Below are 27,716 nucleotides of genomic sequence, written 5' to 3'. Positions count from 1 at the left end.
TGTGAATAGTTTTCTTTATGAAAGAAAACATAAGAGGTTACGAGTAATGGACTTTAATCGAGCTTTTTATGTAAATTTTTGTGATAAATTTACATTTCGTTAGTTTCCCTTAAATTGGATGAATACCATCAAAAACTCCAAACCGGTACATCAGTCAACTACCACGTGTCATCAAACTCAGCAATTTGATGGTAAAATTTAATGAAAACTAACGAAGCGTACATTTGTCATAGGTGTACCGATTTAGGATTTTTAATGATCAAAAGATTAGTTTGTGATAAATTTATCACATGTGTATTAATTTAAGATTTTTCGTGGTATTGACTCTTTTTTTTTTTTATAGTTTTCTTCTTTTTTCCAAAACTCATGCCTTCTCACTCTCTTATTATCAAACTTTTGATACCCTCGCGGGCCATGCCTTTTCATGGATGCTGTACCCACGACACCACTCTCTCCAATTGAATTCTCCACGACGAAGACAATTTTTAAAACATCTATGAAGCATCCGAAGAGACAAGTGATGATCAAACACTTTTGTCGTTTCTTTGCTAATTTCAACTCTCTCTCTCTCTCTCCTTTATAACTCTGAGGCAATAATTAATCAGCTATCTGGAGAACAACCGTCATGGCAACTCACCGCCATGGCCCTTAAAGCCGAGCTCCCTCACGTAGGAATCGAACTCATAACCATCGGCTCCTAAATAGAAAAATATGAAAACATTCTGGCAATTGGGTCAATTATTGTGGGTATTTCAAATCTCTCTTTATTTTGAAGAGGTCATGCAAGAGGAAAAAATGAAAAATTTCCCGGATGAAGAGATAAAAGAGTGACGGAGAATTATGATACTCGATTAGGATTTTGCAAATTTTGCTAAGGATCGCAATGCGCAAGCCTTTCCGCATGAAGGGCTTAATAAGGAAGAATAATCTATAGAACCGATTAGAAAAGCGAAAGGGATGACGATGAGTACACATGCATAAGGTACAAGGGATGGCGAAGCGGTAAAAATTTTAAAATTCGGGATAATTCCAAAACTTACAAAAAAAAAAAATTAACTGCCGTAAAAATTTTAAAATTCGGGATAATTCCAAAACTTACAAAAAACAATAAACTAGGAAAGAACAAAAACTGGATAATTCCCAAACTTACAAAAAAAATAAACTAAGAAAGAGTAAAAAAATTTGGACCATTTCTCGATTTGTGCGTGTCATCCTTGCGCAGGGGCCATGCTAATCTTCTCTGTATCGTTCCAATTTTATCGGATGTCTCCGAAGAGACAACCTCTCTTGTCTCCCCCGAGAATATAAACTGAGGTGTGTGCGTGTTCATGGTCGATGTGGGACTCGTCCTAGCTTCTATATGTAAAAAGCTGGGCCATCCAAGCTTTCCTGAATTTCTTTATTCGTATGGGGTCCACATTAATACACCCAAAGTTAGGACATGTGGTCCAAGTAGCTTTTGCATTTAAAAAAAAGATTTGACTTTAGCGTTGGGCTTGGCCCAACAAATAATCGAATTAAAAAAAATAGGAAGATTCTTTGCTATCAACGCAAATACAGTAAAATGCGGGGATTATTTGCTTGCAAACAGACAAATGGTTTGCAAAAGCAACGCGACCTCGTACGTCTCACTTGTACTTGGCTCCTAACCGGCTTAGTATAGATGTAATAATTAATGAACGAGAGGAATGATCATCTTGCATGTGATTGAAACACATTGACAATTAATTTCCACTGGATGAATACAATGAAGAGGGAAACTTATCAAAAAAAGTTTTAAACCTATTACACTTGTACCAATTTGGTTTTAAACATTTGAACTTGGCCAATTTACTCCTATTCCTTTTGACTATTTGTCAATCCAATTCTAAACCTTACAATTGTGCTAATTTAGTCATAAACCTTTAGATGATTTGTTAATTTAGCTCTTCCAACTAATTTCGGCTGGAAATCGTCGATGTGACGGTTTAGTCAATGCCAGCCATCTTACATGGTACTTCCATTGATATCTTGAAAATTTTTTGTCTTTAACTTTTTTTGCAATTTTTATTATCTTTTCCTTTTTCTTCTTTCCTTTCTCTTCACTCTATCTAATCCTCGCTCTTCTCTCACATTGTTTTGAACCCAAGCTCTCATTCGTTTCGTTTCGTTTTTTATTTTGTACCACGACACCACTCTCTCCAATTAAATTCTCCCGGATGAAGAAATTCTTTAAAACATGTATGATGCAATCGAAGAGACAAGTGATGATTAAGCACTTGATTGTTTCTTTGCTAATTTCGAATCTCTCTTTTATCCCTTTATAACCAGAGGCATTACCATGATTAAACAGCTATCTGGAGGGGGACCTGACATGGCAACTCGCTACCGTGGCCCTAAACTTAAAGCTGAGTTCTCTGGTGCAGGAATCGAACTCACAATCATGGGTTCCTAAATCAAAAGACACGAAAGTGTTCTTGCAATTGGGTCAATCACTGTGGATTTTTCGAATCTCTTTTTATTTTGAAGAGGTCATGTAAGAGGAAAAAGTAAGAACTGTCGCTGACGAAGAGATAAGAGAGCGGCCGAGAACAACGATACTTGATTGGGATTTAGCAAATCTTGCCAAGGATGCCAATGTGCACGCCTTTCCGCATGAAGTGGGTTTTCAAGGAGAAGAAGAATCCGAAAAGATACAAGTTGAGAGGCTCGAAAGCGAGATTGGTTGTCAAAGGCAATGGCCAATGGCCCGGGATCGACTACCGCGAGGGTTTGGCATCGGTTTAGCAACCTTAAAATCGATCATTCCACTTGCAGCTCAACATAAGATGATTTATCACACGGATGTAAAATGGGCATTCTTGTTAGGCATCTTAAATATACGAGAATTCCAATGTCGGGCAACGAACAGGATACGTAAGTAAGAAAGCGTTTAAAACTAGGAAGCACGGTCGTATTTCCAGGCCACTACTTTTCGTTTCTTCCTCCGGAGATGTTCTTGAAGATCATCCAGTGGATCATACTGCACAAGTAGATAAATTCACCATGATGAAGAAGAAAAATAGCAAAAGGACATAAATAATGAATTCACTAATATATGCATTCTTAAATTGCATTATTTTTTCTCTATGCGCGTAGGACATAGGAAGAGGACTGGTCATGGAGAGGTGGCCATTCCCTAACAATTTTTGTGGGCAGAGGACATAGAAGTTGCCTGTCTACTGTGAAACATGCCTTTGATCTGCAGAATTGCTGTTGCAATAGAAAAAGAAGTGAAGGAAACGAATTCCTATTTCTAAATGAAGAATGTGCGGAAAACATGTCCAAAGGAATCAAACTCGAACTACCGATCGTTAATGAATACATCACATTTTGGGACGTACCGTAATTGCCACAGATTAAGTATCCTTGCTATCTCGAGAGGTCTCTTGCTTCGATCAAGCATTGGAGAGTTGAGAGGAAAATGTTGATGTTTTTCTTTGTGTTCTTTTGTTTATGTCGATACCAAAATTGACAGACCGAACGAGAGAGAAATCGTGGACATATAAAAAATGTGATAATATCACATTTCAAATTGTTGATAACTGCCAAGCAGTTATCGATTGTGGGTAGGGGTTGTGGTTGCCTGCATGGGCAGACCACTATAATCCCCATGAAACCCAACAAGAAGCAATTTTAAAGATATCACAATCAAAAGATCTAATGAGCATGTGTCTAAGGATATTCTGCACGCGACTCCTACGCTTCATGAATCACTAAATGAGAGTAGATCCTCGCTTCTCCGTAAGTAGCAACCATTCAATTGCGAAGGAGATGTCAGTTTGCAAATGCAAAGTGCTAGTTACTTCGAGTTTATGCTTTTAGCAATTATTTACCTCTCTTGAGCATGCACTAAGTTAGTGTTGACGGTTGCGTTTATTTGAATCAGGTCGGGTTGCGTTTGCTTCTCCGCCCAATTAGCTCCAACATTGTTGTCGGGACTGCATGGTGCGTGCTCTCTCTTTGGTTTTGCTGAACGTAGCGATCACTCGCATCTACTGTCGACACGTAAGTGAAGATTTATGCCTAGAACCTGTTCTATTTGAATTTTGTTGGAGTTGTTAAGCATTTAGCCTGCCATTCTTGGAAACATTGATTGGAGTCTTTGACAACAACCATATGTTATGTGGTTGTGGAAATTCTTCGGTTGAGTAATAAAGCTCAGATGTTTCCCCCCCTTACAAATGTTAATTTCCCCAAGGGTGATGTCACTGATCTAGCTGCAAGTTCAAACAATGCACTGGTGGCATCTACTTCAAATGATTTCGTTATTCGAGTAGTAAGAAAGAATGGCTTCTTTAAAGTAGGACTTCCACCGGAGCCGTTAAGTGAAAAGTGCCGTGTTTACGGAGCTATGTAATTAGCAAGTTATATGGCTTTAACAGGATGTAAGATTTCATCTTACCCTTATATCCTTGTCTTTATTTGTAAAGCACTTTCGACCTTCACTTTGTTACTTTTTGATAGGCTAAAGTACACTACAAGTGTCAAAACTTGTGTACGGCGCTCACTTTAGCGCTAAAACTTTCAAAACGATCACTTAAGTGTCAATTTTTTTTAAAAAAACGATCACTTCAGTACTAACTCCGATTTGAGCTAACGTGGTTCGTCGGAAATCCGACATGGCCTATTTTTTTTTATTGATATTTGAGCTGACGTGGCTCATTGGAGTTGGTACTAAAGTAAGTGTTTTTCAAAAAAATTGACATTTAAGTGATTGTTTTTAAAAAAAAATTGGTACTTGTAGTGTACTTAAGCCTTTTTTGATGAGTCGTGAGCGGATTAATCTTTTGTAAGTTTCTGGTTTGTTGAATGGAATGGACTCAACTTCTAAAATCTCTTATAAGCAACATTTGAAACACCCCCCCTGCCCAAAAAAAAAAAAACTAACAGAGAGAGACCTAAAATGAGGAGTGAGAAACTGAACATCATTGGTGACATTGTCGCCACGGATTTGCACAGGCTACCACCACGGATCGGTCAACTTCTGCGAAGAGCTTTCCTGTAAATATAGCCATTGCTTCGGTGGTTCTATGAAGAAAAATGCCTTCTTTATTTGGACAGACATTGTCCCATCTTGCTGATATTAGTTGTGTAGAACAGAGTGCTTTTGTTAGGGGCCGTCAAATTCAAAATAATATACTCATTGTTCCGGAGGTGTTGCACCATCTCAGAGTTCTTGCAAGCAAGAAGAAGTTCCAAGCTGTGTTGAAGCTTGATACGCAAAAAGCGTATGATAGAAGAAAGCGGGACATTTAGAAGCTTGATTGGCGAATTGGGTAAATTGGGTGATGCAATGTGTCGCTACTGTTTCCTTTGGTGCAAAATTTAATGGGGAAACATTGCCCTATTTCAAACCTTCAGGAGGTATTCTCTAGGGAAATTCAATTTGTCCATGCTCGTTCATCTTGGTGGCAAATGTGTCGTCGTTTATGATTGAACGAGCTCTTGAAGATGGCACATTCCAGGGAATTAAGCTAACTAGATCTTGTCCCGTTTTGTCTCACCTTCTCTTTGCGGATGATTCAGTATTTTCCTTGGATGGAAAGATCAGTAAGTGCCAAAATATTACAGATATCTTGAATCGGTATTGTTTTGCTTATGGTCAGGCAATCGATTTGAATAAATTGGGAGTGTCCTTTTTTTTTTTTTTTTAAGTAAGGGTGTCCATTGAGCTTGAGAAATAGTATGGCAAACAATACGAGTTATTATTTTTAGAAAAATATTTTCCAAATTACCCATTTTTTGCGGAAAAAAAAAATTTGAGGGTTACTGTTGTCCTTTGTTTTCCTTTTCATTTATTTGCTTTTTTTTTTTTACCAGACTGAGCTCCTTCTCTTCACTCTATCTGATCCTTGATCTTCTCTCACATTTCTCTGATCCCAAGCTCTTTTTTCGTTTAGTTTTGGTTTGTTCTTTTTCCCTTTGCACTCTTCGTTTTTTTATTGGAGAACTTATGCCTCCGCTTTTTTTTTTCGTGAAAAATAACTTTCCGAATAACGTTTTTCGAATTTTTCGGCGTTTGATTTGCAAAAAATGAGCTAACCTAGGAAAATATTTTCTATCTATGGAAAAAAAAAAGGGTTAATACCATGAAAAATCCTAAACCGGTACATTTGTGACAAATTTACCCTAAAATATTTTTTTGACCACGAAAAACCCCAAACTGGTACACTTATGACAAATTTACCCCAAACTATTTTTTTGACCACCAAAAACCCTAAACTGGTATATACGTGACAAATTTACCATAAACTAATTCTTTTGACCACGAAATATCCCAAACTAGTACACCTGTGACAAATTTACTTGCAGTTAAATTGATTTAATATCACGAAAAATCTCAAATTGATAAAGTCGTGACAAACAGAGGGTCAAAACTCCATATTAGTATACCCGTCAATCGTCACGTGTCACCAAATTAGAAATTTGACAGTTAAATTTAACGAAAATTAACGAAGGGTAAATTTGTCACGGGTATACCAGGTTGGGGTTTTATGTGGTCAAAAAATAATTTGGGGTAAATTTATCACAAGTGTACCAGGTTGGGGTTTTTCGTGGTATTAACCCAAAAAAAAAAGCCTTTCAAAAGTGAGGAATTTTCTCTTCTCTTTCACACTTCCTTTCTTTATAATTATCTTTTTAACTTTCTTTTCATTATATTTTTTAAAAATTCAAAAATTTTATTTTTTTCTTTTCTTTTTCTTTTCTCCTTCTTCCTCCTTCCTCCTTCCTCCACACACCCCTCTTCTTCTGTCGACCGCAGACCGTAGCGACGGCCGGTCCCTCATCAATTGTCCATGACATAGGCTGTCGAGCCACGAGCTCGCCAAATCCAGGCCCTCCATTAGCTCGTCGAGTGTGCGTTTCATCTCCGCCGCATGGCAACCTTTCGATGACTGAAGAAGTCGATGTTGCGAAAACCCTAGACCGGCGAGGCTCGAGCTCCCCGGTATCTGCGATCTCGAGCCATGACGCGGGTCGACAAGCCACGAGCTTGCCAGATCCAAGCCTCGTCCATTAGCTTGTCGAGTGCGCGCTTCATCTCCGTCGCATGGTGACCTTTCAACTACTGAAGAAGAGGTGCTGCGAAAACCCTAGACCGGCAAGGCTCGAGCTCGCCGGCCCCGACGGAGCTCGAGGGCACCCGGATCTGTTGATCTTGAGGAAATATTTTTCGGGTCTTTTTCATAATTTAGCCAAACATCTGGAAACATTGTCATTTTCCTAAAAAATGATTTTTTAAAAAATAATTTTTAAAAATCTCACATTTTTCGTGAAACAAACATAATCTCGATCACTTCTCATCAAACTTCGATACCCTCGCGTGCCACGCGCTCGCGCTCCTTTCAAACTCGGCTCTCTTTTCCAAAACCATTAAAAAAGGGCCCCCGTCTTTGACTCTTCTCCTTTATTTAAGTAGACAATGGATGTCCTTTGGAAAATTCGTGGATATTGTGCCACAGTATCTATGAACATTTATGAGGCAACCGAAGAGACAAGTGATAATTAAACACTTCGTCGCCTCTTTGCTAAGTTCGAATCTCTCTGTTTTATTTTTAACTCGGAGATATCACCGTCATTAGCCACCTATTTAGAGGGAAACTGACTTTACAACTCAACGCCATGGCCCCCAACAACCCGCTTGGATCACCTGCCATAAAGACAGGTGACATATCCCCATCCCCACTCTCCATAATACTTTCTCCATATTTTCCCCCTATAAAAAGGGGATGGAGGGTGGGGATCCAATGTATCCTGTGCCTTTATGGCAGGGGATCCGGATCCCGAACGGTCCGGGATCGGCTACAACAAGGGGTTTTGCTTTGATCGTTCACTTGGCAACTATTAAATTGACCATTCTACGTGCAGCTCAACATAAGCCGATGATTTATCAAATGAACGTGAAATCGGCTTTCCCGTTAGGCATCTTAAATATACAAGAACTGAAATGTCGGGCCGACAAATGGATAATACTGCATGTGCAGATAAATTCACCGTGAAGGAAAAAAAAAATTAAAAGAGATAAATAATGAAATCATTAATATATCTATCCATAAATTGCATTATTTTACTCTGTGCGCGTAGGGCATAGGAGGAGGACTGGCAGAGATGAAGGTGGTTCGCTTGCATGCATATTAAATGAAGGTTGTCTCCAGCAACGTAATTTACTCTGACGATATTATTAATTGGCCGACATATGGGTTGGGTTTTGGCGAGCCATTTCCCAGCAAGTGCAGCATACACAATACATGTCAAGTAATCAGCTTGTACGTTATTTCAAAAAGTTTATTTTTAAACGTCCCTTCTGTTAATGGTTTCATTCTAGTCGAAAAAATTACCGCAAAAATCCTAAACTTATTATGCGCATGATAATTTAATCCTAAATCTTTTACATTTTTACTAAGTCAATCCATTTAGTCGGTCGGTGCTAACGTGGCACTCCGGTGCTAACGTGAACTTTTTTAAATATTATTTTAATATCTTAATATTTGCCGATCCTAAGTGTGGAGGAAAAAAAAACTAAAGAAAAGAAAACATAAAAGAAAAACATCATAAAAATTTCAAAAAATTACCAACATATTAAAAAAAAAAGTATAAGCTAGCACCGACTGGCCAAATAGACTGAATTAGCACAAATACAAAAAGTTTAAAACTAAATTGACAAAAAAAGAGATTTAGAACTGAATTGACATAATTACAATAGGTTTAGGGCTTTTTTGGTAATTCTCCTTATTCTAGTTATGAACATTATGACGTCGTAGAATAATATCTTGAAGGGAGGAGTTAAGTTTCTTGGGTTCCATTCGTTTCGGATTGGAATGATGATCATATCGGACCGACCTAGGACATAGTATCTGAGCTTCGTAGCTATACCCCGGTTTAACTATCTCCCTCCATTTAAATGGGTGATGGCAAAGTTGGTGGGGAAATAATTCAAAAGAGAAAGCTCGTCCATCGATTTGTATGTTATATGCACGTAGACATGGCCAAAATGGAATCGGAGCCTGGAACCGGCCCGTTAACCGGGCCCACGGTTCTGATTCCATAATTGTCGGAACCGGCCCGAAAGAAAAGAGCCGTTGGGCTTAGGAACCAACGGTTCCGAACCGGAACCGGCCACGTCTATATCACGTACACGTATTACTTCAATTCGAAGCCGGTGCAGTCACCTGGGTTATGAATGAGACGCAGCCCGCGAGAGGACATGTGAGCTGCTGAGGTTGTTTCAAATAATATGAATGGGGATTTTTTTTTTCTATAAGTAGTGCTTGGACTTGTCGTTCACAACAGGAAAGCTTGAGCACGAAGTCGTGCAAGCTAGTTTTAGGGTTTCGCCAGATAAGTGTAAGCAATAGTTTCATGGCATGGCTAGCCATGCATGACTGATCGTTGACTTGCGATAAGCTGATGAAATAGCATTTTTTTTTTTTTTTGTCTCACTCCTCTCTTCCATGCCCATGAGTGTGTGGTGCTCACGGTCACGGGGATTGAACCCAGGACCTGATACACTCCGGCCCATCCCCCAATCCCTTTACTAGCAAGTGCCGCATGTCTGTTGGCAATTTAATGGCATTCGAAGGTCTGAACTCATGGCGTGTTCTATTTGCTGCATTTGGAGTCTAGAAATCGATATCTTCATATTTTTCTAGGTGGTCCATCTTCATGTCTAGGAAGGCAAGTGTTGGGGTGTTGAGTGCAAGAAAGGGAAACCTACCGTGATGTTTAAATTGGTTGTGTGGTTAACTTTATCATGCATAGGAAAGCCAGAATGAGGAACACTCTTGAGGAACATTTTCTTTTTTTTTTTGGTGTAAAATGTAAGTATTATAGAGTAGACGTAACACAACAGCTTATGGGCATCCCCCAACATTAAAAATAGAGCTAATAGTTCACAAAGATGGAGGTATGGATTCTCCATATAGTAGCCAGTATGATATTTGTATGAGAATATCTCATTTTTTGGTTGAGTAAAGCTTTGCCTCTTACATTTTTATGCGCCTTAGCCAAGATAATGGGGATGTCAATTGATTTGTTCTAAAACCGTCTACGGTTGCACTCCATCCAAATGCAATATATGGTTGCTAGGAAAGATACCTTGAGGAGTCTTACGGCCTTACCCTTTGTTGCCCTAATCATCCATGGAAGTTCCTCATTCCATCCTTCTAATGAGGAAAAACGAGGAACTTCAATGGTTGATGAACATTATAATGTTGTTGATAGCTTTGACAATCTCTTTGATAGTCTCCAGCAAAATGTTTGCTATAAGCTATCTTCTGCAGATTTCAGTAAATGTATGTATAGGAAAGAGAATGCAATAAGAAGTACGCAGAAATTGGGGGAGTGATGGTAGAGTAATCTTGATGACAATTTGAAACTTAAGTTCCATGGGCTCGTAGCTAACTGGCTAGACTAATCCCCCTGCATGTTTTATTCTCAATGTGTACTAACTTATCCACTAATAAACATACGATGAAAGTTACAGACACATTACACTTTTCTCTTTCTGAGAATAAAGTCCTTCGCGCTTTTAAGTCCTGCCACATGCACCTTCACTCAAGTATCATATCTCCAAACCTACCTGATAAATGGACATCACCTAGCTCTAGCCTCTAGCTAGTATGTTATTTCCTATCGCTGGATGAATCACTCTTCCCAAATGTTTAAACCATTAGAGACGGACCAACAATGTATTTATAACACATGATTTAACACTTCTCCTAGTGCGTAGACGGTTGAACATGAAAATAGGCAAAATAACGAATATAACCTACATGAGAGAATTGAGAAAGAGCGTCAAGATTCGAATCCTTCACTTATGATGTCATATCATATAATCTTTTTTATATATATAAAATGTCAAGAGACGAACAAAGGATGAACTCATAGCATATGACTTAGAATTTAGGAGGGTCCTAAGAGATTGAGCCGACTAAGGACAAAGAGGAACGAAGTTTGGTGGTTTCATTTAATTTGAGAATGGAGCAACCTGCAAGTGACATTGTGGAATAGTGATTTGATAGTTTCTCCGTCCTCACAGTCTCAATCATGATAAGGACATATGCTATGCTACTTTCTTACTTTCCGGATGGAGAAGGATAGGTCGGAGGGTCATTTGCCTATGCGAACGTACCGATGATGCAGTAATGTCAGAACCATAAATAATCTGTAAAATTAGTTGTTCAATACGTTCTTTTTAATTATTGTGTTTTGTTCTACGTGTGCTGTAACGACCAGGTCTATGAGAGAGGGGAGTGGTCGCCAAAGCTCCGGGTAGACTTTTAGGATGACTTAAGAGGTAAGAATGAATCGATTTACACATCAAATAAGGGGAGAGCATGTCTAAAATATATATGCGAAGTTTGGAATTAACTCATGAAAATATCTTTTGACATAATGGCAAATTTATTTTGAAACTCTAAAGTGTACTATCTCAAATGACAAAACCGTGAGACTTAATATGGGATAGGTCAAGACGGACAATACCTCAAATAAATTTATCCAAGGATGTCACATGTGCACTGTTATTTTCATTCTTGTTCCTATTTTTAACCCAGTTGCCTAAATCTACAGTGATGAGTACATGTCAACTGTTAAGATAACTCCGCAAGCCCTCATTTTACCTGGGACAACACCTGCACATGCTCCCCCGTTGATAAGCATTAAGCATTAGTCTCTTCATGCTGTTGCTCCAATCCTTCCGCGTCTTCTCTTGCCTAAATGATTAATTGATTATGGTATCATGTGCACATATGTCGCCTTTTCCCATGTTAAAATTATCAGATCGAAGTGATATCCTTTACTCGGGAGTTTCGGTTTCGAGTCAGTAGATTCGGAGCTTGATCCACATTAGCCGACATCTCTTCGACGCGCCGTGCAATTTGAAATATTTCCCCATAATGATACCGGCTTAATGACCAAATGCTTTTCATATATCAACCGAATTTGAGCAACATGGCAAGAGAAAGCCCACCTAACAATCCTGCTCTTTCCTCCCAAGAATTCGAACCCATGAGCATGAAGTTGTGCCCACATCCTCCCACATGCCTGCAACCCATGACGGTGTGGACTACCCATGGAAACTGAGACCTTACAATCAAGCTATGGGATTTTGAGGAGAGAAATTTTCACAGGTCATCTTCCATTCAATGCAGGGCGTGCCTTTTTGGGCACTTTTTAGGTGGTGATCTTGGGCCATTTTCATTTAGTGCTGGTCCCATTCACTGTGGTGTGTTCTTATCTTTGGAGCCGGTCGAAGTTGATCGAGTCAACTCCTCCATTAGCGAGCCGAAAGATAAAAGATTATTTAGGCCGTTTCGTCACTTCCTGGGCAACAACAGGAAGTAAACTGTCGTACACTACCTCTCTGATACGATCCTTCAATACGATGAATATTCAGGAGAGTTGGAGATTAGGGTTTCCCTGTTCAATAATTTCCTTGTCTTGACTTGTCACATGCATCTTCCATCTTGGTGTTCTCTGACCACATTTTAGTGTATAAATTATCTATTGGCTCAAATCATCTAGACCCAAAAGCAGAATCGAATTGGATTGAAACATGACGTCGGCACCGTTAGCCTCCCGTCGGAATCAATAAAAGTCGGTATTTTCCTCCAATCATGTTTTGAAGAGAGGAATTTCCTTCGACCGAGCATGTCGTCTTGTTCAGGGTTTTCGCTTGGTTGCTAACATGGAGGTGATGCTTTGCTATGTCCTACAGAACAATAAATCATTTGTCTATGGTCCTACCATATGTTATTGGAGAGAAATTGTGTCTGATCGTGTGTTGATCCCAGCTACATGACAGCCCAAAAGATTGAGGAGACTAGAGCTGGCACGATATTAGTAGGCTCCGTACGTTGGTGACGTCAAATTTTTGTCGGTTTATTCCAAGATTAAATGTAAATTATGTGTTTGCAGCCTATGAGGAGACAAAGCGAAGTTTGATCCTTTAATCATATTTCATTAATCGAGCTAAATCCACAAGTTTATTTTATTTGATTTTATGTAATTATAATTTGAATGATCGAAATCGCCCATGCATGTCAATTCACAATATATATATATATATATATAAAATATTTGAAATAAATCTATTATAAATTCGAGTTCTGGACGTCGACTGACAATGGACCTAATAATAATTTTTGTTCTATAAATGGACTGGATGTTTAGTCATGGGGACGTGTCATTTGCACATGCACTCGGTCCGGCCAAGAAGATATATATTTCTGCGAAATAAGGGGAACCAAAAGAAAAAAAGAGAGAAAAGATTTTGTTGCCTTTTAATTACAGTGCCCTAAACAACCCCTTTGCCTCGTGGTCGGTCATCTATGATAATTACTATATAACTATGTGGAAGCTGCTAGCCTAGCATTACCGTCGATTATTTCTGATCACGCGATTTTCCAATTAAAGAGTTATTTATGTAAAAAAATGCGGTGATGATGTGTGAATATACGGTTGAGATTGTCTTGTTCCTCACAATACTGTCTGGGAAACATTTCCATAATTATAATGAGCCCTAACTTTCAATATGGGCTTTAGAAAGACCCATTTTCCTGCCATTAATGGTCAAAGATCGAGAAGCCTCCCAGAAAATATAAACCAAGACAAAATTGAATAAAGCTTTGCTTAAAAATCACATGATGATCAGATGGATCCTCCATAATCGGTAAAACCCTATAAAACCCCATGCACGCTTTCCTTCTCTTTCTCTCACACAGACACCAGAAAGAGAGAGAGAGAGAGAGAACTAAGTCCCCTTCCATGTCATCCTCCGTTATGTCTAGCCCTCGGCTTCGTTCGGTGATTGCTTCCCTGGCCATACTATACCTGAGCATTGCAGAGCCGCCACCTCGAGCGGAGGCAGCTCGAGCTTTCTTCGTGTTCGGGGACTCTCTCGTCGACAACGGCAACAACAACTACCTGGCCACCACCGCCCGCGCTGACTCCCCGCCGTACGGGATCGATTACCCGACCCACCGGCCAACCGGCCGCTTCTCCAACGGCCTCAACTTACCGGACATCATCAGTATGCCGATTTCTGTCTACTCTGTCACTATTGCTTCATGCTCCTAGATTTATGTAGTGTGGGGTTCTCCCCATTTTTTTTTGCAATGGCATGCATACTTACCAATAGCAAATCTAGTATGGGTTTCATGGTTACTAATTAGGTTCACCAAACAAAGTGTACTTGTTATTAGATTTGGACGGTCAATGAGAAGTTGTTATTGTCACTCAATAAAAGAAGCTTAAAGAGATTTGCTCTAGTTTCTTAAATGTGGTTCCTCAAAACAATGTGACAATTAGTTTGATCACAATAATCAATGAGAACTTGTGATGCCAATTAATAAAAGAGAAGCTCAAAGGAGAATATTTTCTTACTACATAATGACATAATTCCAAGTTTAATCATTGTTATGCTTGTCTAGTAATTTGACATGTAAGCAAATGGGATGTGTGTTCAGGTGAGCAGATGGGTTCAGAGGCAACGCTGCCGTACTTGAGCCCGGAGCTCACCGGAGAGAAGCTACTTGTCGGCGCCAACTTCGCGTCCGCCGGGATCGGGATCCTCAATGACACGGGCGTCCAGTTTGTATGGTTCTTTCTATCCCTAAAAGCAAAAGATCTTGGTCATGTGATGTTTCACCTAAGTTTTGCATTCTCTGTTTCTCTCTCTCCCCCTCCTTTTCCAGCATAACCAATTAATGAAGCAGTCCCCACAAGAAGAAGCAGGTAGACCTCCATTAAGATGGAGATCCAAAAATGGAACATAAAACTGTAGACGTTGATGAGGGTTTTAACGTATATGGACACTGGACAGTCAAATCATGAAACTATTTGTAATGGCGTAAATGAAGATGGATCGTACTGAAATTTGAAACCCCATAGTAGGGGCGTAGAGTGTTATATTGGGTGGTCAACAAGCTTTAATTTTAGATGTTGATGCCTGCAACTAACTCATTAGGAAACATTTAATGGCTGAAAGCAACATGATCATCATTATATAGGCCTATTATCATGAAGTGTTTCCTCAAGTCATAAGTTGAGAATGCAATGCCATTAGGGCACGAAAATAAATTCCGATTCAAAACCCGTTGTGCGAAAATTAATTCACGATACTATTATCAATAGTATCGCTAAAGAATAAGTGACAATGTGCAACAAGGATACATATAGTGCTCCCATGTACCTCACTTCCCCTTTTGAGTTCTCTGCCGGTGGGATCGGAGATAATGAAGATCGGTAATGTGAGAATTCGAACATCGCTATCTATATCTCATGCAAGACATATGTCAAAAAACAACCGAGAACGATCGATTGAAAAACGCCGGTTGGGGCCGTGATTGACTGGCACTTGGTGTTTGGTCAATTTTAGAAAAATATGTATTATAATTTATGAAATGCAATACAAAATTATTGTATTTCGCCAGTTGAGTTAGGTATTGCAATTTTTTCCTATCCGCCTTTTCGCCACCGCCAACTTTGTCCGCAAAAGATATGGATGAATTTGGAACTCACGATCTCATGTGATGCTTAATGTTGTCGGCTAATTGAAGCTAACGACTGATTTTTGAAATACTAAACTGTGATGTTCTTGTTGCAGTTCACCATCATAAGGATGTTCCAGCAGTTCGCGAATTTCCAACAGTACCAAGTGAGGCTGAGCGCGCTGATCGGAGCCGAGCAGGCGCAGCAGCGGGTGAACCAGGCGCTGGTGCTGATGACCCTCGGCGGCAACGACTTCGTCAACAACTACTTCCTCACCCCCTTCTCCCCGAGGCGGCGCCAGTTCTCCATCCAAGCCTTCTCCGACTACCTCATCTCCGAGTTCAGAAATATCCTCCGGGTAAATTCACCAGTCAATTAGTTATTCCTCTCTTCATCCTCTTCGATGATTTAGTGATCACCCTTAATGAAATTTCTTGGCCGAGTCATAGTAGGAGATGACAAATATTTGTGCTTAATGGGACACTAACATTTGCAGAGACTGTACGACTTGGGAGCCCGCCGAGTGCTGGTCACGGGGACCGGGCCGTTGGGCTGTGTTCCAGCCCAGTTAGCTTCGCAAGGAAGCCGGAATGGCGAGTGCGTGCCGGAGCCCCAGCGAGCCGCCGCCATATTCAACCCGGCGCTCGGCCGGATGCTCCAAGGACTGAACCAGGAGCTCGGATCTGACGTCTTTGTCATGGCCAACGCTTTCCAGATGAACATGGACTTCATCAACAACCCTCAACAATTTGGTTTTGCCTCCCTCCATACTCTAAATCTTTTACGACTCCTTAATCAGTTCGCGGCTTATTCATTCATGTGCCGCTAATCCTTAAGTTTCGGATCAGGTTTCGTTACGTCGAAAGTGGCGTGCTGCGGACAAGGGCCTTACAACGGGCTGGGAATATGTAACGTCCTCTCGAACCTGTGCCCCAACCGGAACATCTACGCATTCTGGGACCCATTCCACCCGACCGAGCGCGCGAACCGGATCATCGTCCGACAGATCATGACCGGCTCGACCGATTACATGAACCCCATGAACCTGAGCACCATTATGGCCTTGGACTCCAAGATCTGATTAAGTGAAGTCTCTCATCTAGTGATAATTACTTAGTTCGGAGCAATCAGACGACTCTCAAGTGTTTCATTCGAGTGTTTACCCATCAAATGTCAAGGTTAACGTTGTTTGTTGTGGTCCCGCTTTTATGTTGTCCTAAATTTGCCTCTCTTTCTAATGAGGCATTATACTGTAGCCTGTATTCGGAAGCATTATACTATACAATGCCCAGCTAATGTGGGATTATTCAGCTTCCTTACCATATATACAGTATCTGAGTCGAGATGATGGGAAAGCAAGTTAAAGCTTGCTCCATTCTTTATCATCAATATGTTCATCCTTGGAACTTGAATTGCTGAAAATGATAAAAGGATAGTGTACCAATTCCTGAAAGTGGGGATCCCCAAACTGATATGTTAGATGTCATTTCTGAATATTTATTTATGCAATTAAGTTCTTGAACTTGCTCGATTTGCACAATATTAGTTCTTTCGTGTGATAATTGGAAGCAAATGCTGATGTGGCAACTAGACGGAACGATTTTGATTCTTCCGTTCCCTAAAACAAAAAAGAATGAGAAACCTATTTAGTTAGTGCATAATTATGGCCCTAAAATTTTCTAATTATGTTCCCGAGAACAGTTTTGGAGTATAAACAAGAATTAAAAAAAGTTGATTTTCCGTTCCATAATCACTTTTGAAAAACAAGACGAATAAAGTGAGAAGGTTGTAACTTTGTTACGCCCTCTGTCGATCATTGCTGGTCACCGGAGAAAAAGGAAAATAAAAATAAAATACAAATACTTTTAAAAAAATAAAAAATAATAATTTTTTAGTAATAAAAAAATAATTTTTGAGAATAATGGAATAATAAAATAAAATAATATATTTTATAAAAATAATAATAATTATTTTTAAAATAAAAATAAAAATTTGAAAAGAAATTAAAAAATTTTCTCTAGATTTGTATTGCATTCTTAACAAATTATAAGAAATAAATATGCCATGATTTGGTTAAACATAGAATTGTTTAAGTAATACGAGTCGGATCGAGCATGAGTCTGGTTATATATAGAAGTGTTTGAGGAAAAATTTGTGGCAAAATTTCAAGTGCAAATTGCCTATTAAGCTTATGTTCTTTCTTATGGATCTTGCATATATTTTTATGCTCCACAAAATAAATAGACTAATTATGGATTATGCACAATATGTTTTCATTTTATTAGTGATGCTATATAGATTGATTTTGTAGTGCCAAGAGGTAATTGGGAGGAAGAACTGTTCCTAAGAATAGAAATTCCGTATAGTTATCAAATAGAAATTTTATGCGATTACCAAACGCGTTTTAATTCTTTAAAACTCGTGCGGGGAACAGAATCAAAATAAATCAACTCTGATTAGAATCACTTTTTCGGATCAGAATCGTTGTCATGCGAGCCCTAAGTGCTTACATTGATGGTTGTGTGTTGCCAATGTGGATTTTACAGATTTTGAAGATATTTAAAGAAAATAGACCTAAAGGTTTCTGAGAGATGAAAATCGAAAAATAAAATAAGAGAAAAACCATCTTTAGTTTACTCCAGCAAACAAATAGAGGGCATAATTAAATTGGTTTTATTCTCAGAACACAAATCAAATCGTCTCAGAAATTAAGATTGAAGATTTTACCAAATAAAAAACAAAAGAATAATAGCATAAATAGTTCCTTCACTATAGCTCAACGTGAAATGCCATCCATGAACTTTCAATTTACTCAATGTAGTCTATGAATCTTAGCTTGATATTCAATATAGTCTCTAAACTTTCGACATATTTAATGTGGTCCTCGTAGTATATGAAAATGTTCAATGTATCTCTTCAATTAGTTTAAAATCAAGAATAACATTGAATATTTTCAAATAGTCCAATGACTAAATCGAATATGTATTAAAAGTTCAAGATCCACAATAAATAAATTAAAAATTCATGGATCATATTATATATTAAGTTAAAGTTCATGAATTATATTAAATAAATTAAAAGTATCACATTGACTTGACTATTGAATCACAGTTTATGGATGATTGTGTCATTTTCCTAAAACCAAAAATTAAACTTTGAGCAAGAGCTCAACCTTTTTTTTTTTAGTGTTAATACCATGAAAAACCCCAAATTGATACATCTATGATAAATTTATCCCAAATTAATTTTTTCACTACGAAAAATCTTAAACTAGTACACGTGTAACAAATTTACCCCAAACTATTTTTTTGACCATAAAAAATCATAAACTGGTATATTTGTGACAAATTTACTTTAAACTAATTTTTTTAACCACAAAAAATCCCAAACTGATACGCCTATGACAAATTTACTTTCCATAAAATTGAGTTAATACCACGAAAAATTTCAAATTGATACACTTGTGACAAACAGAGGGTAAAAATCATAAACTGGTATACCCATTAATTATCACTTGTCATTCAACTCAATAATTTGACGATTAGATTTAACTAAAATTAACGTAAGGTAAATTTGTCACGGGTGTATTAGTTTGGGGTAAATTTGTCACAAGTGTACAGTTTGAAATATTTCGTGATATTAACCTTTTTTTTTTTTTTTTTAACGCTGCCCCAAGACGAAGACAAGTCGGGCCCGTAAAATTCACCCAAGCAGACGCCCGATTCCCTCCTCCTCGCCAGCTCCTTCGTTTCCCTCGAGCTCCAGCAGTCAAATCTCCACTCGCCTTCCTCCTCTTCGCCTCATCCCGAGGATCGATCTCCACCTTCTTCACGCCTGAAGCCATCGGTCATGAAGTTAGCTCCGTCTCTCGTCTCTCTCTCCTTGGAAGCGGTTCAAAACGAGCTTCTTCGAGGTAGTCTTCTCTTGCGATTCGGCAACCGCAGCTTCTGCCTGTCACTAACATTGAGGATTTTTCCTCCTTTTGATTCTGTGATTTCGCCACGAAAATCTCAGGGTACGATGTTCTGCCGGACGTCTACGAGCTTCCGGCGCACTTGTTCGACGCCCTGGTGGCTCGGTTGCCGCCGTTGAGCTTGCACAAGCTGCAAAACGAGATGTGAGTGGACTCGTCCTGTTTGCTCTGAGTCATTTCTTGGAGTCAATTTGTTTTGTGATGCCTATATCTGATAGTGTGTGTGATGTTTGGTTAGCGCATTTTTCCTTGAATTGAGGAGACTAACTAGTAACTACTGTGTGGTCGAGTAGGAAGTATGCAATCATTTGCCGCTGGCGCTTTTGATTACGAGATATCTGTCTGTTAATTTCTCGAGTCTTTCACCAATGGTGTTTTTCCTTTTCGACCGACCCTCTGTTTTACAAGTTGGCTCAAAGTTTTCTTTGAGCAGGCCAAAATGGAAGCGGGATGAGTATGATGCGGATGAGTGCTTCACAAATGGTAGAAAACGCACAAGGTTTGTAAGTCTGTCGTGCCTCAGTTTGAGTTTTATTAGAGAACGTTCATTGTTCGAGAGAAGATCTTTAATACGAGTTTATTATAATAGGCATGGAAGCTTCAACGATGCATGGAGGTCATTGTTTAAGCAGCGGTGGGCGGAGCTCGTTGACCAGATGGAACCAGCTGATTGGCAACAGGCATATTGGGAGGTGCACTTGCAGAAGTATGATGAATAGTTTTAAAATAGACGTTGGCTAATATTTTTCTTCCATCATTGTTCTGATTCTATTGTTCTTCTTGTTGCAAATCAGTTGCATAGATGACGCAGCGGAGGTTGCATTGCTTCCATCCTTCGATGTGAAATTAGGCGAAATAAGAATTTCGGGTAGATTTCCTAAGGTCCTTCGTTGAATTTCTCAATATTTCTTGTCAAACACAAAGCTCTAAAAATGAGAACATGAGTATGAGACAGGCTTTGATACATTATTCACAATGATACGTATCGGCCATCCATTAAAACTCTTTTTCTTGGCAGTATTTGTTTTCTTCTATATGGTTTCTTTGTTTTTCACAGATGCCATGTTGAAATTTATTGGTTATGAGTGGCAAAATGATTCTTCTACCTCCAAGTTCTCAAAGCTATATCAGCATTGCAAGCGTTTTGGACACTACATGAGGTAATTTCGTATAGATATGTGTCGGCATGATAGTATCACCTTTCTTATATAAGTGGCATGCTGCCGACTTCTCCTTCAGATTCTGTACTGGAATGTATAGTCAAATTGTTTTCCAGTGGAAGTGAGAAACTGTGTCTCTGTTTTATTGTTTTGTTGTTCTGCAGATCTCTGAGACTTCAAAATGTGCTATGCATTGAAGAAACTTGCGTAAGCTACTCCAAGATGTTATTCTTTTGTTTTGCTATCACTTTGAAAATCTGCCCTGTTGTGTAGGTAGATCTGCAAAGCATATGGAAGAGAATAGATTCCCGCACTAAACACGGGGTTTACATAAATATTATACTGCACTTACCATTGCTAACTGAATGCAATGCAGAGAAGCTAGATAACCTTTTATTGTTATGCATGAATTCGGTTGATGCTATGTTTGGTCTTTTTTTAATGTGGTCTGGGCAGATAAAAAATTGTTCTATGCATGCTCTATCTTTTTAAACTCCGGAATGTGTGTGAATCCAAAATGATTTTGGCCTGAATACATCCCAATTGCAAAGCAGTAAGCATCTGCAGTGAGTCAATAAATGGTGGTCTAGTGGCCAAAGTGTTGAAAAAATAAATGGTTGATATAATTTCGGTTTTTCTCTTTTTCAGCATCTGTTGAAGAATTCTAGATTGGAAAGCTTGGTACTTCGGTGGATCAGGACGAAGGATCATGTAAGTTACCCTTCCCTCCATTTCCCCTCTCCATACATGACTAAGGGCGGACACATCCATGGCCACCCACACGGTCTTAGAAATCCTTATGAGAAGAGCAGAGAATGGGAGACACAGTTAATATTTAAGTAGAAGGTAGTGCAAGGCTGGGATGCTGGAAAACCTTTTCGCATCTCTTTTGCTGATGATTTGGAAGTAAGCCAATTGAGATACCATGGCTAGGGAAGTAGTCATAGTCATTAAACATCATGACACTTTTTCAAATATAGATTTTTAAGCTCCTCTTTATGCTTTCAATTTCCGGTAGATTGCTTAATAAGGGCCTATTCGGGAGGATTTCACTCCTAGTCTCTACTTTGGACTATTAATCCAAATTTTGTTTGACAACAGAAGTCAATCAAAAAATATAATATATCATAACATAACACGGTTTGATCTGAACTTCCATTGTTTCTTTTGTGGTATTGTCGAAGCCACAATGTTATCAAATGTAAGCATAATACTTTCCCAACACTAATTTTACGAAAGGCCATTGCTAAAGCTAACAGTCACATTTTATGGTTAAAGCCTAAGAAAGCCATTATGCTTTCTTTAACTACCTGCTTCTAGATTGACCATCTCTTCACTCTCTCAAGCAGCTGCGCAATTAAGCCAGTGTAACTGAAGATTGAATATTTAAACTCTGCAACAATCTCATGGCATGATAGAGAGAGAATCTGCCTATTATTATTAGCTGTCAGTGCATTATTTTGCACAATCCACTGTTTTTGTTTCGTTGTGTTTACTTCTTGTAGGAGGAGCACGAGTAACAGACTATTGATGATATCAGCTATGATGGTAATAAAAAAATGAGAAGATTCTATTGAGATACTCCCAGGAGAAGCAGTGTAGATCTGCACTTTCTGCCAAAAGTGCTTCCTTGTGTTACCTGTACCATGTTCACCAGGAGAGAGTCTGGGGAACTGGCCAATGGGGTCAAACCAAGTTGTATAAATCAAGTATAGATGGCATAAAGTTCACTTGCACTTCTTAGCAGCTGATTACAAACAAAGACAGAATTTGACATGAACATGGGTAGTTGGGCTTAAATATAGGGAGTGCATGTGAGATGATGTCCAGAGTCAGGACTAAAACACTTGGATATCTTTCCTTTGGCCAAATACCAGAAAAAAGCATGAACTTATAGCCTCAGGACAAAAATAACCCCACTTTCCAGATGATCCGAAGAAAAGCACGAACTTTAGCTCGCGGGCAAAAAATATCCACGAACTTGTACCCTCAGGACAGAAATGATGCAGTGTAAGTTGGGTTTTGATCAAGTCTTTTTGGATAATAGAGAGACAGAATAAGTTTAGATGAAATTCGAGTTTACAAAGTCCCTAAGATTTTGCCTAAAATTGATATTGCAAATTAGGATTTTAGATCATTGTTTTTGAGCTAATTTGTGGAGTTTAAGCAAAATTATGAAGTTTAATTAGTGTTTCAAGTTTGCAATTTAGAGATTCAAATCATTGATTCCACAGCGAATCAAGCAAATAATTCTTGAATCGCATCAAAATGGCATCATTTTGGCTCGGCTGACATGTCATGTCACTGCCATTAGCCCCCTCAGATGCCAATATTCTTGGGACTGAAAAGTCAACTGTGGATAACGAAACTTCATGCTTTTCTTTGGGTTGATTAAAATGTTTGTTCTTGTCCTAGGTGTACACTCGTGGATATTTTTGTCCCTCGAGCAAAGTTCATTTTTTTTTTCTGGTCATTTCAAAAGTGGGGTTATTTTCCTCGAGGCTTCTAACTTATAACTGTTGCGTCCTTAGAGCATTTCTCTTACTGGAATGATGTATGTCAATTTCTGTCCACATTAAGCAAAATAGGTACCTTTTAGGGAATTTTCCGGTGGAGCATAAATGTTAGCCATAATACCATTTCTTTCACTTTGCTTCTGACCATGGACAAATAAATCAACTAAGCATTCTGCACATATTAATTAAATGCTTTGCCCTTATATTTCTGATATGAAAGTTTGTAAAATACGATTCTGCAGGTCCGTGCCTTATGCCAACTTCTGCTCCAGAATCGTGAAACATTAACATCACTTGAATTTATTCACTGCAAGCTTCCTTCAACTTTCGTCAATGCAATTTGTGCTTCTCTTCATGTTAAGGGTATGCAATCTCATGGAATAAAGCAGTTCTCTGTTCATGCGTCAAGCTTTCTCGACAGTAATACGGTCTTACCTTCTGAATTCTCGTCGTTTCTTTCATCTGGAAGGTAATTTTTGTTTGTGCTATTACCCGCTTCTGATTTCACATTATCTTACTTAGTCTCACATCAATTGCACACTTTTACATTACGGACACTGTTGTGTTCTGATTTTATTAAGCTCTATAAAGTAAAGATTTAAAAAATCCCCAAGAAGTTGTGAAACCGCATAGTACAAGAAATACCCGAGTATTCACTGTGGATGAATAACAACTGCATGCAGCATGATTTTCACGGCATAATAACTAAGAACTACATACTAAGTGCCTGAATCCAATATTGTTCCAAACCCTTTTTTGGTTCTTTCCTGGTGGGTGGGGGCAAAGTTGTCATTAATTTAGGAGCAGGAGCACATAATAGCATAAAACTGTTCCGTGAATTGAGGCTCAAGAAAAAGTATTCCAAGTTCTGAAAGTCACAAACTCATAAGTGCATAACGATAGACGAGGCAGATACTGTTCTGTCAGATGCTTAGTGATTGTTCGTGTCACCCAATAAATTTCACCCCTTGATTCCTGGCTTTGCTTTTGAAACTTTTGCTTTCAGGTGCTTGTATTCACTGAGATTTTGTGACGTCCGCCTGGACAGAAACTTTGCTGAGTTGGTATTTAATACACTTCTTGATGCTTCGTCTGACCTATCCATCCTCGATCTCTCTGACAATGAGGTGCATAGTTCACAAATTCTTCTTTCTGTTGTTTTTGTTTTTTAGGAAAAACACTAACTTCAAGATCAAATGTACTTTCCTTGCAGATAGCAGGATGGCTGTCTAGTTTCACCTGGAAATACAAAGGTAGCGCAATCTTATCTACAGGAGCTGCCAAATCATTGGCTTCATTACGCGTGCTCAATCTGAGGTATCACCCATTTTTCTTACTGGGATACAACATATGTTGAGCGGCAGAGACTAGGATGCAGAATAAATGGTTTTGGATAAACACCTGTACCCTTTTGTATTATTTTCCTCCTTGAGCTTGGGTTTAGCAGAGTGGATTTGGTGATTAATGGCTGCGATAAAGTCCTGGACAACGTATTCTTGTTGCAATTAATTGTAATATCAGTATCCTTGCATTCAGGGGAAATAATCTTCACAAAGAAGATGCAGACAATCTTAGACATGCTCTTGTTCACATGCCTGCCTTGCGGACACTGGATTTAAGTGAGAATCCTATTGGTGATGCTGGGCTTAGGTCAGTACAAGTGTTACTTCTTTACAAATAGCTAGTACTTCCTTTTGTTTATAGTATCTTGCCCTGCAGGCATCTACTTCCCTTTTTGGTCGAGGCATCTGGAAAAGGCTTTCCCTTGGCTGACTTGAGTCTGGAAAACTGCGAGCTTTCATCTAATGGGGTTATTGAATTCTTAAATACTCTATCCACCTTAGATAAATCACTTAGTTCTCTCTCTATTTCAGATAACAGGCTTGGCAGGTCCTTCCTCTAGCCTTACAACTACTCTTCATTCCTGGAGCTTATTCATTCTGGTTTATTGAATTTGGTCCTACGTCTCTTCAGCCATGTAGCAGAAGCCTTGGTAAAGTTAATGGGGACATCGGTTCAAGTACTTAACATAGGTGGTGTTGGATTGGGTTCTTCTGGCTTTCGAGAGCTACAGAAAGTGATGTCCAATTCTTTGAAGCTTGTCAAGATTGATATAAGGTTAACATTGAGCATGGGCTTTTTATTCAGCCTCTCTTATAGGACACTCACTATATTTAATTTAATTTGCTTGGTACAGTAAAAATCGCGGAGGGATCGAATCTGCCAAATTTTTGTCAAAGCTTATTGAATGCGCGCCAGAGCTTGTTGCAGTCAGTGCTGCATATAATCTTATGCCTCCAGAGTCCCTCACTGTCATATGCTCAGCATTGGAAGTTGCGAAAGGTATTTTCCTTTTTTTGGTTGAATTGAAAGGTATTTTCATTCCAGACATACCTTGTAAGTTCTTGAGTTGGTTCAATCGTCTTTTGGCTTATGTTGAGATTTTCGCTTGAGATGTAGACAGCCACGGATATAATTAGTGGCCATGTTTATCGTTATGAAGTGTTTGACATCCTTTGCTTTTCTGGCGACTCTGATTGTTGAAGCAATCTTCTTAGGTGGAAATCTTGTAGAGATGAGACACTCTGAATTTTTCACTCTAGTGAACTAGTGGTTAAATTTTAGCAATCACATGCTAAATTATGCCTTATACACTGTCTTATTCAACTTGTGTTATGTATTGTCTTTAATCTAATGTCTGTTCATATGTGGTGATATGATGACTTCACCATACACTTGCGACATAGGTAATCTTGGGCTCTTGGACTTGAGAGGAAATAATTTGGACAAACTTACCAATGATGCTAGCATACTTGTTGATCTTCAACGGGATGGAAAACTGAGTATAGTTTTTGAATCGTCACCGACACTAGATGCCCCTTATGATGATGAACCTTGACACTTTTGCTGTCTTGGGGCATTCGGAATGTGCAAGATCTTGTGATTCCACACAATTTGGTCTTGAAGATGAAACCTTTTCTCATTTCACGCCCTGCCAAATGTGACAATTGGGTAAAGAACTCCATGCATGTGTGATTAGTTTCTGTACTGGGCTTTTGCTTGTGATTCTATCTGCTATCCATGTGTCTATCTTTCCTTTCAGGTACTTTTGATTGCAGTTGAGAGTATATTGGTCTTCATAGACTGGGAGGTTACGAGTCTTGTCGACTGGCATTGTCGTTTAGTGCTGTACAGAGCCTTTTAAACTTACACCGTGTTTTTCCGGCCAATACCAGATTCTGGCAATTTTTTCTTCACTTATGGAGTATGATTAGCCTACGTGCATGTACAATCTCACCGGCATACATGCTTCTTCTTCAACCGTGAGTTGTAGCTGGACTATCTTAGCTTTGACCATCTTATCTGCTGTGGGAATATCTTTGGCACTTCTAACTCGGGATCTAGCAGGCGCCGATATGAAAACGCCGTCCAATTGCACTAATCCTGTAAGATTTCTCGATCAAGAATTGTCTGGCCTTCAGTGAACCCTTTGGAGTAGCCCAGTAGGAATCTCTTTCTGCTTTTAACAAATGTTATTACATTGGCCAACCATCGATTTGGTTTTTTTTTTTTTTTCAAAATCAGCCAACCTGTAAAGATCAACCTATTTCTTTCTCTACACAGTTTAGAAATTAAAAAAAGAATAAGAAAATTTGTTAAACGTCAGAATAGCAAAGGCCAGCATGATGAAGCAAAAGCGAAAGTGCGCATAAGCTCTCGCTCCCTTTTCTCCCTTTTGCCTTGAGCTTGTGTCCAAAAGGCAGTAGTTGGGATGGCTTTGTTATCAAGTTAAGGCCTCCTTTTGTTTATGATTCTCCAGCGAATGATCGCCCTCGTTCGATCCTTATCCTCTCTCCCCCAATCCCTCTCCCCGGCCCGTCACATAACATAATTCATGCAGTGACCCGTGAACTAACCTTCTTAGTTATTATAATCTGGTGCCGCATGTTTGTCACCATGATTAGGTTTATGCGCCATTTTTCGTCGTCCATTCGACTCCGATCCAAAGCGTCCCGGTCCCTTTTCTTCTTCTGATGGAGATGGCGACATAAATTAGGTACCATTCTTGTTAACCCCTCCTTTATTGTTAGCTGAGATTATCCATCTATGTCCAGATGAATTTTTGCCATCTTGCCTAATGATTCTATAAATGCAGCATTTGATCCCTTAAGATCTCAACTTCTCTGGAATTGATGATTAGAGTTTGGAAGCCATTTCCACACATACGAGTACTCCATTTTTTATTTTGCACTGCCTTGATAATCACGAGCTTACCTCATATGGTATACAAATGTTGCCATGTTTAATTTTTGAGTGGTGTCATTTAGGAAATTAATATTGAACCTGGTGATTTTGATTGACCTACCGATTGATTGACTGATCTAATAACAAACCCAAACAAAATTAGATTGGAAATACGTAGTTCGAAATTCATCATGAAATTTCTGCCGAATTAGGTCTTTTTTTTATGGATATGGTGCGGATTTAATTTTGTTTTTGCCTCACTGTGGGTAGATCCATTCAACGCGCTGTTCCGTAGTACCGCCGCTACCG

General features: G+C 39.0%; 2 protein-coding genes, 1 long non-coding RNA gene and 1 other non-coding gene across 6 annotated transcripts; 2 read left to right on the top strand and 2 right to left on the bottom strand.

Annotated features, from left to right (window-relative positions):
- Positions 1 to 1,176: 1,176 nt before the first annotated feature.
- LOC115754600 lies at positions 1,177 to 1,279 on the bottom strand. The gene has a single exon (XR_004017010.1). It is a non-coding gene; the product is annotated as a U6 spliceosomal RNA (small nuclear RNA).
- On the bottom strand, positions 1,177 to 15,892 carry LOC125312869. The gene is made up of 3 exons (XR_007196932.1): positions 15,882 to 15,892; positions 3,263 to 3,268; positions 1,177 to 1,286 (listed from the first exon to the last, which is right to left on the bottom strand). It is a non-coding gene; the product is annotated as an uncharacterized LOC125312869 (long non-coding RNA).
- On the top strand, positions 13,717 to 16,754 carry LOC115754533 (GDSL esterase/lipase At4g28780). Its single transcript, XM_030693575.2, has 5 exons — positions 13,717 to 14,053; positions 14,490 to 14,617; positions 15,629 to 15,871; positions 16,010 to 16,265; positions 16,362 to 16,754. Exons 1-5 carry the CDS (start codon positions 13,789 to 13,791, stop codon positions 16,592 to 16,594), a joined length of 1,125 nt encoding a protein of 374 aa, XP_030549435.1. The 5' UTR covers positions 13,717 to 13,788; the 3' UTR covers positions 16,595 to 16,754.
- Positions 16,755 to 19,303: 2,549 nt separating this feature from the next.
- Positions 19,304 to 26,707, top strand: LOC115754532 (ribonuclease inhibitor). 3 transcript variants are annotated; one of them, XR_004016998.2, is made up of 17 exons: positions 19,304 to 19,426; positions 19,528 to 19,630; positions 19,920 to 19,985; positions 20,076 to 20,192; positions 20,281 to 20,354; positions 20,544 to 20,646; positions 20,811 to 20,853; positions 21,295 to 21,357; positions 23,405 to 23,631; positions 24,169 to 24,289; positions 24,376 to 24,479; positions 24,699 to 24,812; positions 24,882 to 25,052; positions 25,137 to 25,280; positions 25,360 to 25,505; positions 25,910 to 26,174; positions 26,266 to 26,707. XR_004016998.2 is itself a non-coding variant. In XM_030693574.2 (16 exons), the coding sequence occupies exons 1-16, from the start codon at positions 19,363 to 19,365 to the stop codon at positions 26,059 to 26,061; spliced, it is 1,692 nt and encodes a 563-aa protein (XP_030549434.1). In that variant the 5' UTR covers positions 19,304 to 19,362; the 3' UTR covers positions 26,062 to 26,707. The 3 variants fall into 3 exon arrangements, 2 of the variants coding, with proteins under 2 accessions (XP_030549434.1, XP_030549433.1); XM_030693574.2 differs by having other exon boundaries at positions 23,525 to 23,631; positions 25,910 to 26,707; XM_030693573.2 differs by having other exon boundaries at positions 25,910 to 26,707.
- The last annotated feature ends 1,009 nt before the right edge of the window (positions 26,708 to 27,716 follow it).

This window comes from Rhodamnia argentea, chromosome 1 (genome assembly GCF_020921035.1).
Source record: "Rhodamnia argentea isolate NSW1041297 chromosome 1, ASM2092103v1, whole genome shotgun sequence".
Classification (NCBI taxonomy): Eukaryota; Viridiplantae; Streptophyta; class Magnoliopsida; order Myrtales; family Myrtaceae; genus Rhodamnia; species Rhodamnia argentea.
The sequence above is the reverse complement of the archived record's forward strand: the minus strand, read 5'-3'. Positions and strand labels throughout refer to the sequence as shown.

What these genes read in the sequence shown, in the direction of transcription:
- LOC115754533 (XM_030693575.2), top strand. Translation starts at nt 13,789, where the DNA reads ATGTCATCCTCCGTTATGTCTAGCCCTCGGCTTCGTTCGGTGATTGCT. An exon ending in CAACTTACCGGACATCATCA is followed by an intron (nt 14,054 to 14,489) that starts GTATGCCGATTT and finishes ATGTGTGTTCAG; the next exon opens with GTGAGCAGATGGGTTCAGAG. An exon ending in ATGACACGGGCGTCCAGTTT is followed by an intron (nt 14,618 to 15,628) that starts GTATGGTTCTTT and finishes TTCTTGTTGCAG; the next exon opens with TTCACCATCATAAGGATGTT.
- LOC115754532 (XM_030693573.2), top strand. Translation starts at nt 19,363, where the DNA reads ATGAAGTTAGCTCCGTCTCTCGTCTCTCTCTCCTTGGAAGCGGTTCAA. An exon ending in TCGTTTCTTTCATCTGGAAG is followed by an intron (nt 23,632 to 24,168) that starts GTAATTTTTGTT and finishes TTTTGCTTTCAG; the next exon opens with GTGCTTGTATTCACTGAGAT. An exon ending in AGCATTGGAAGTTGCGAAAG is followed by an intron (nt 25,506 to 25,909) that starts GTATTTTCCTTT and finishes CTTGCGACATAG; the next exon opens with GTAATCTTGGGCTCTTGGAC.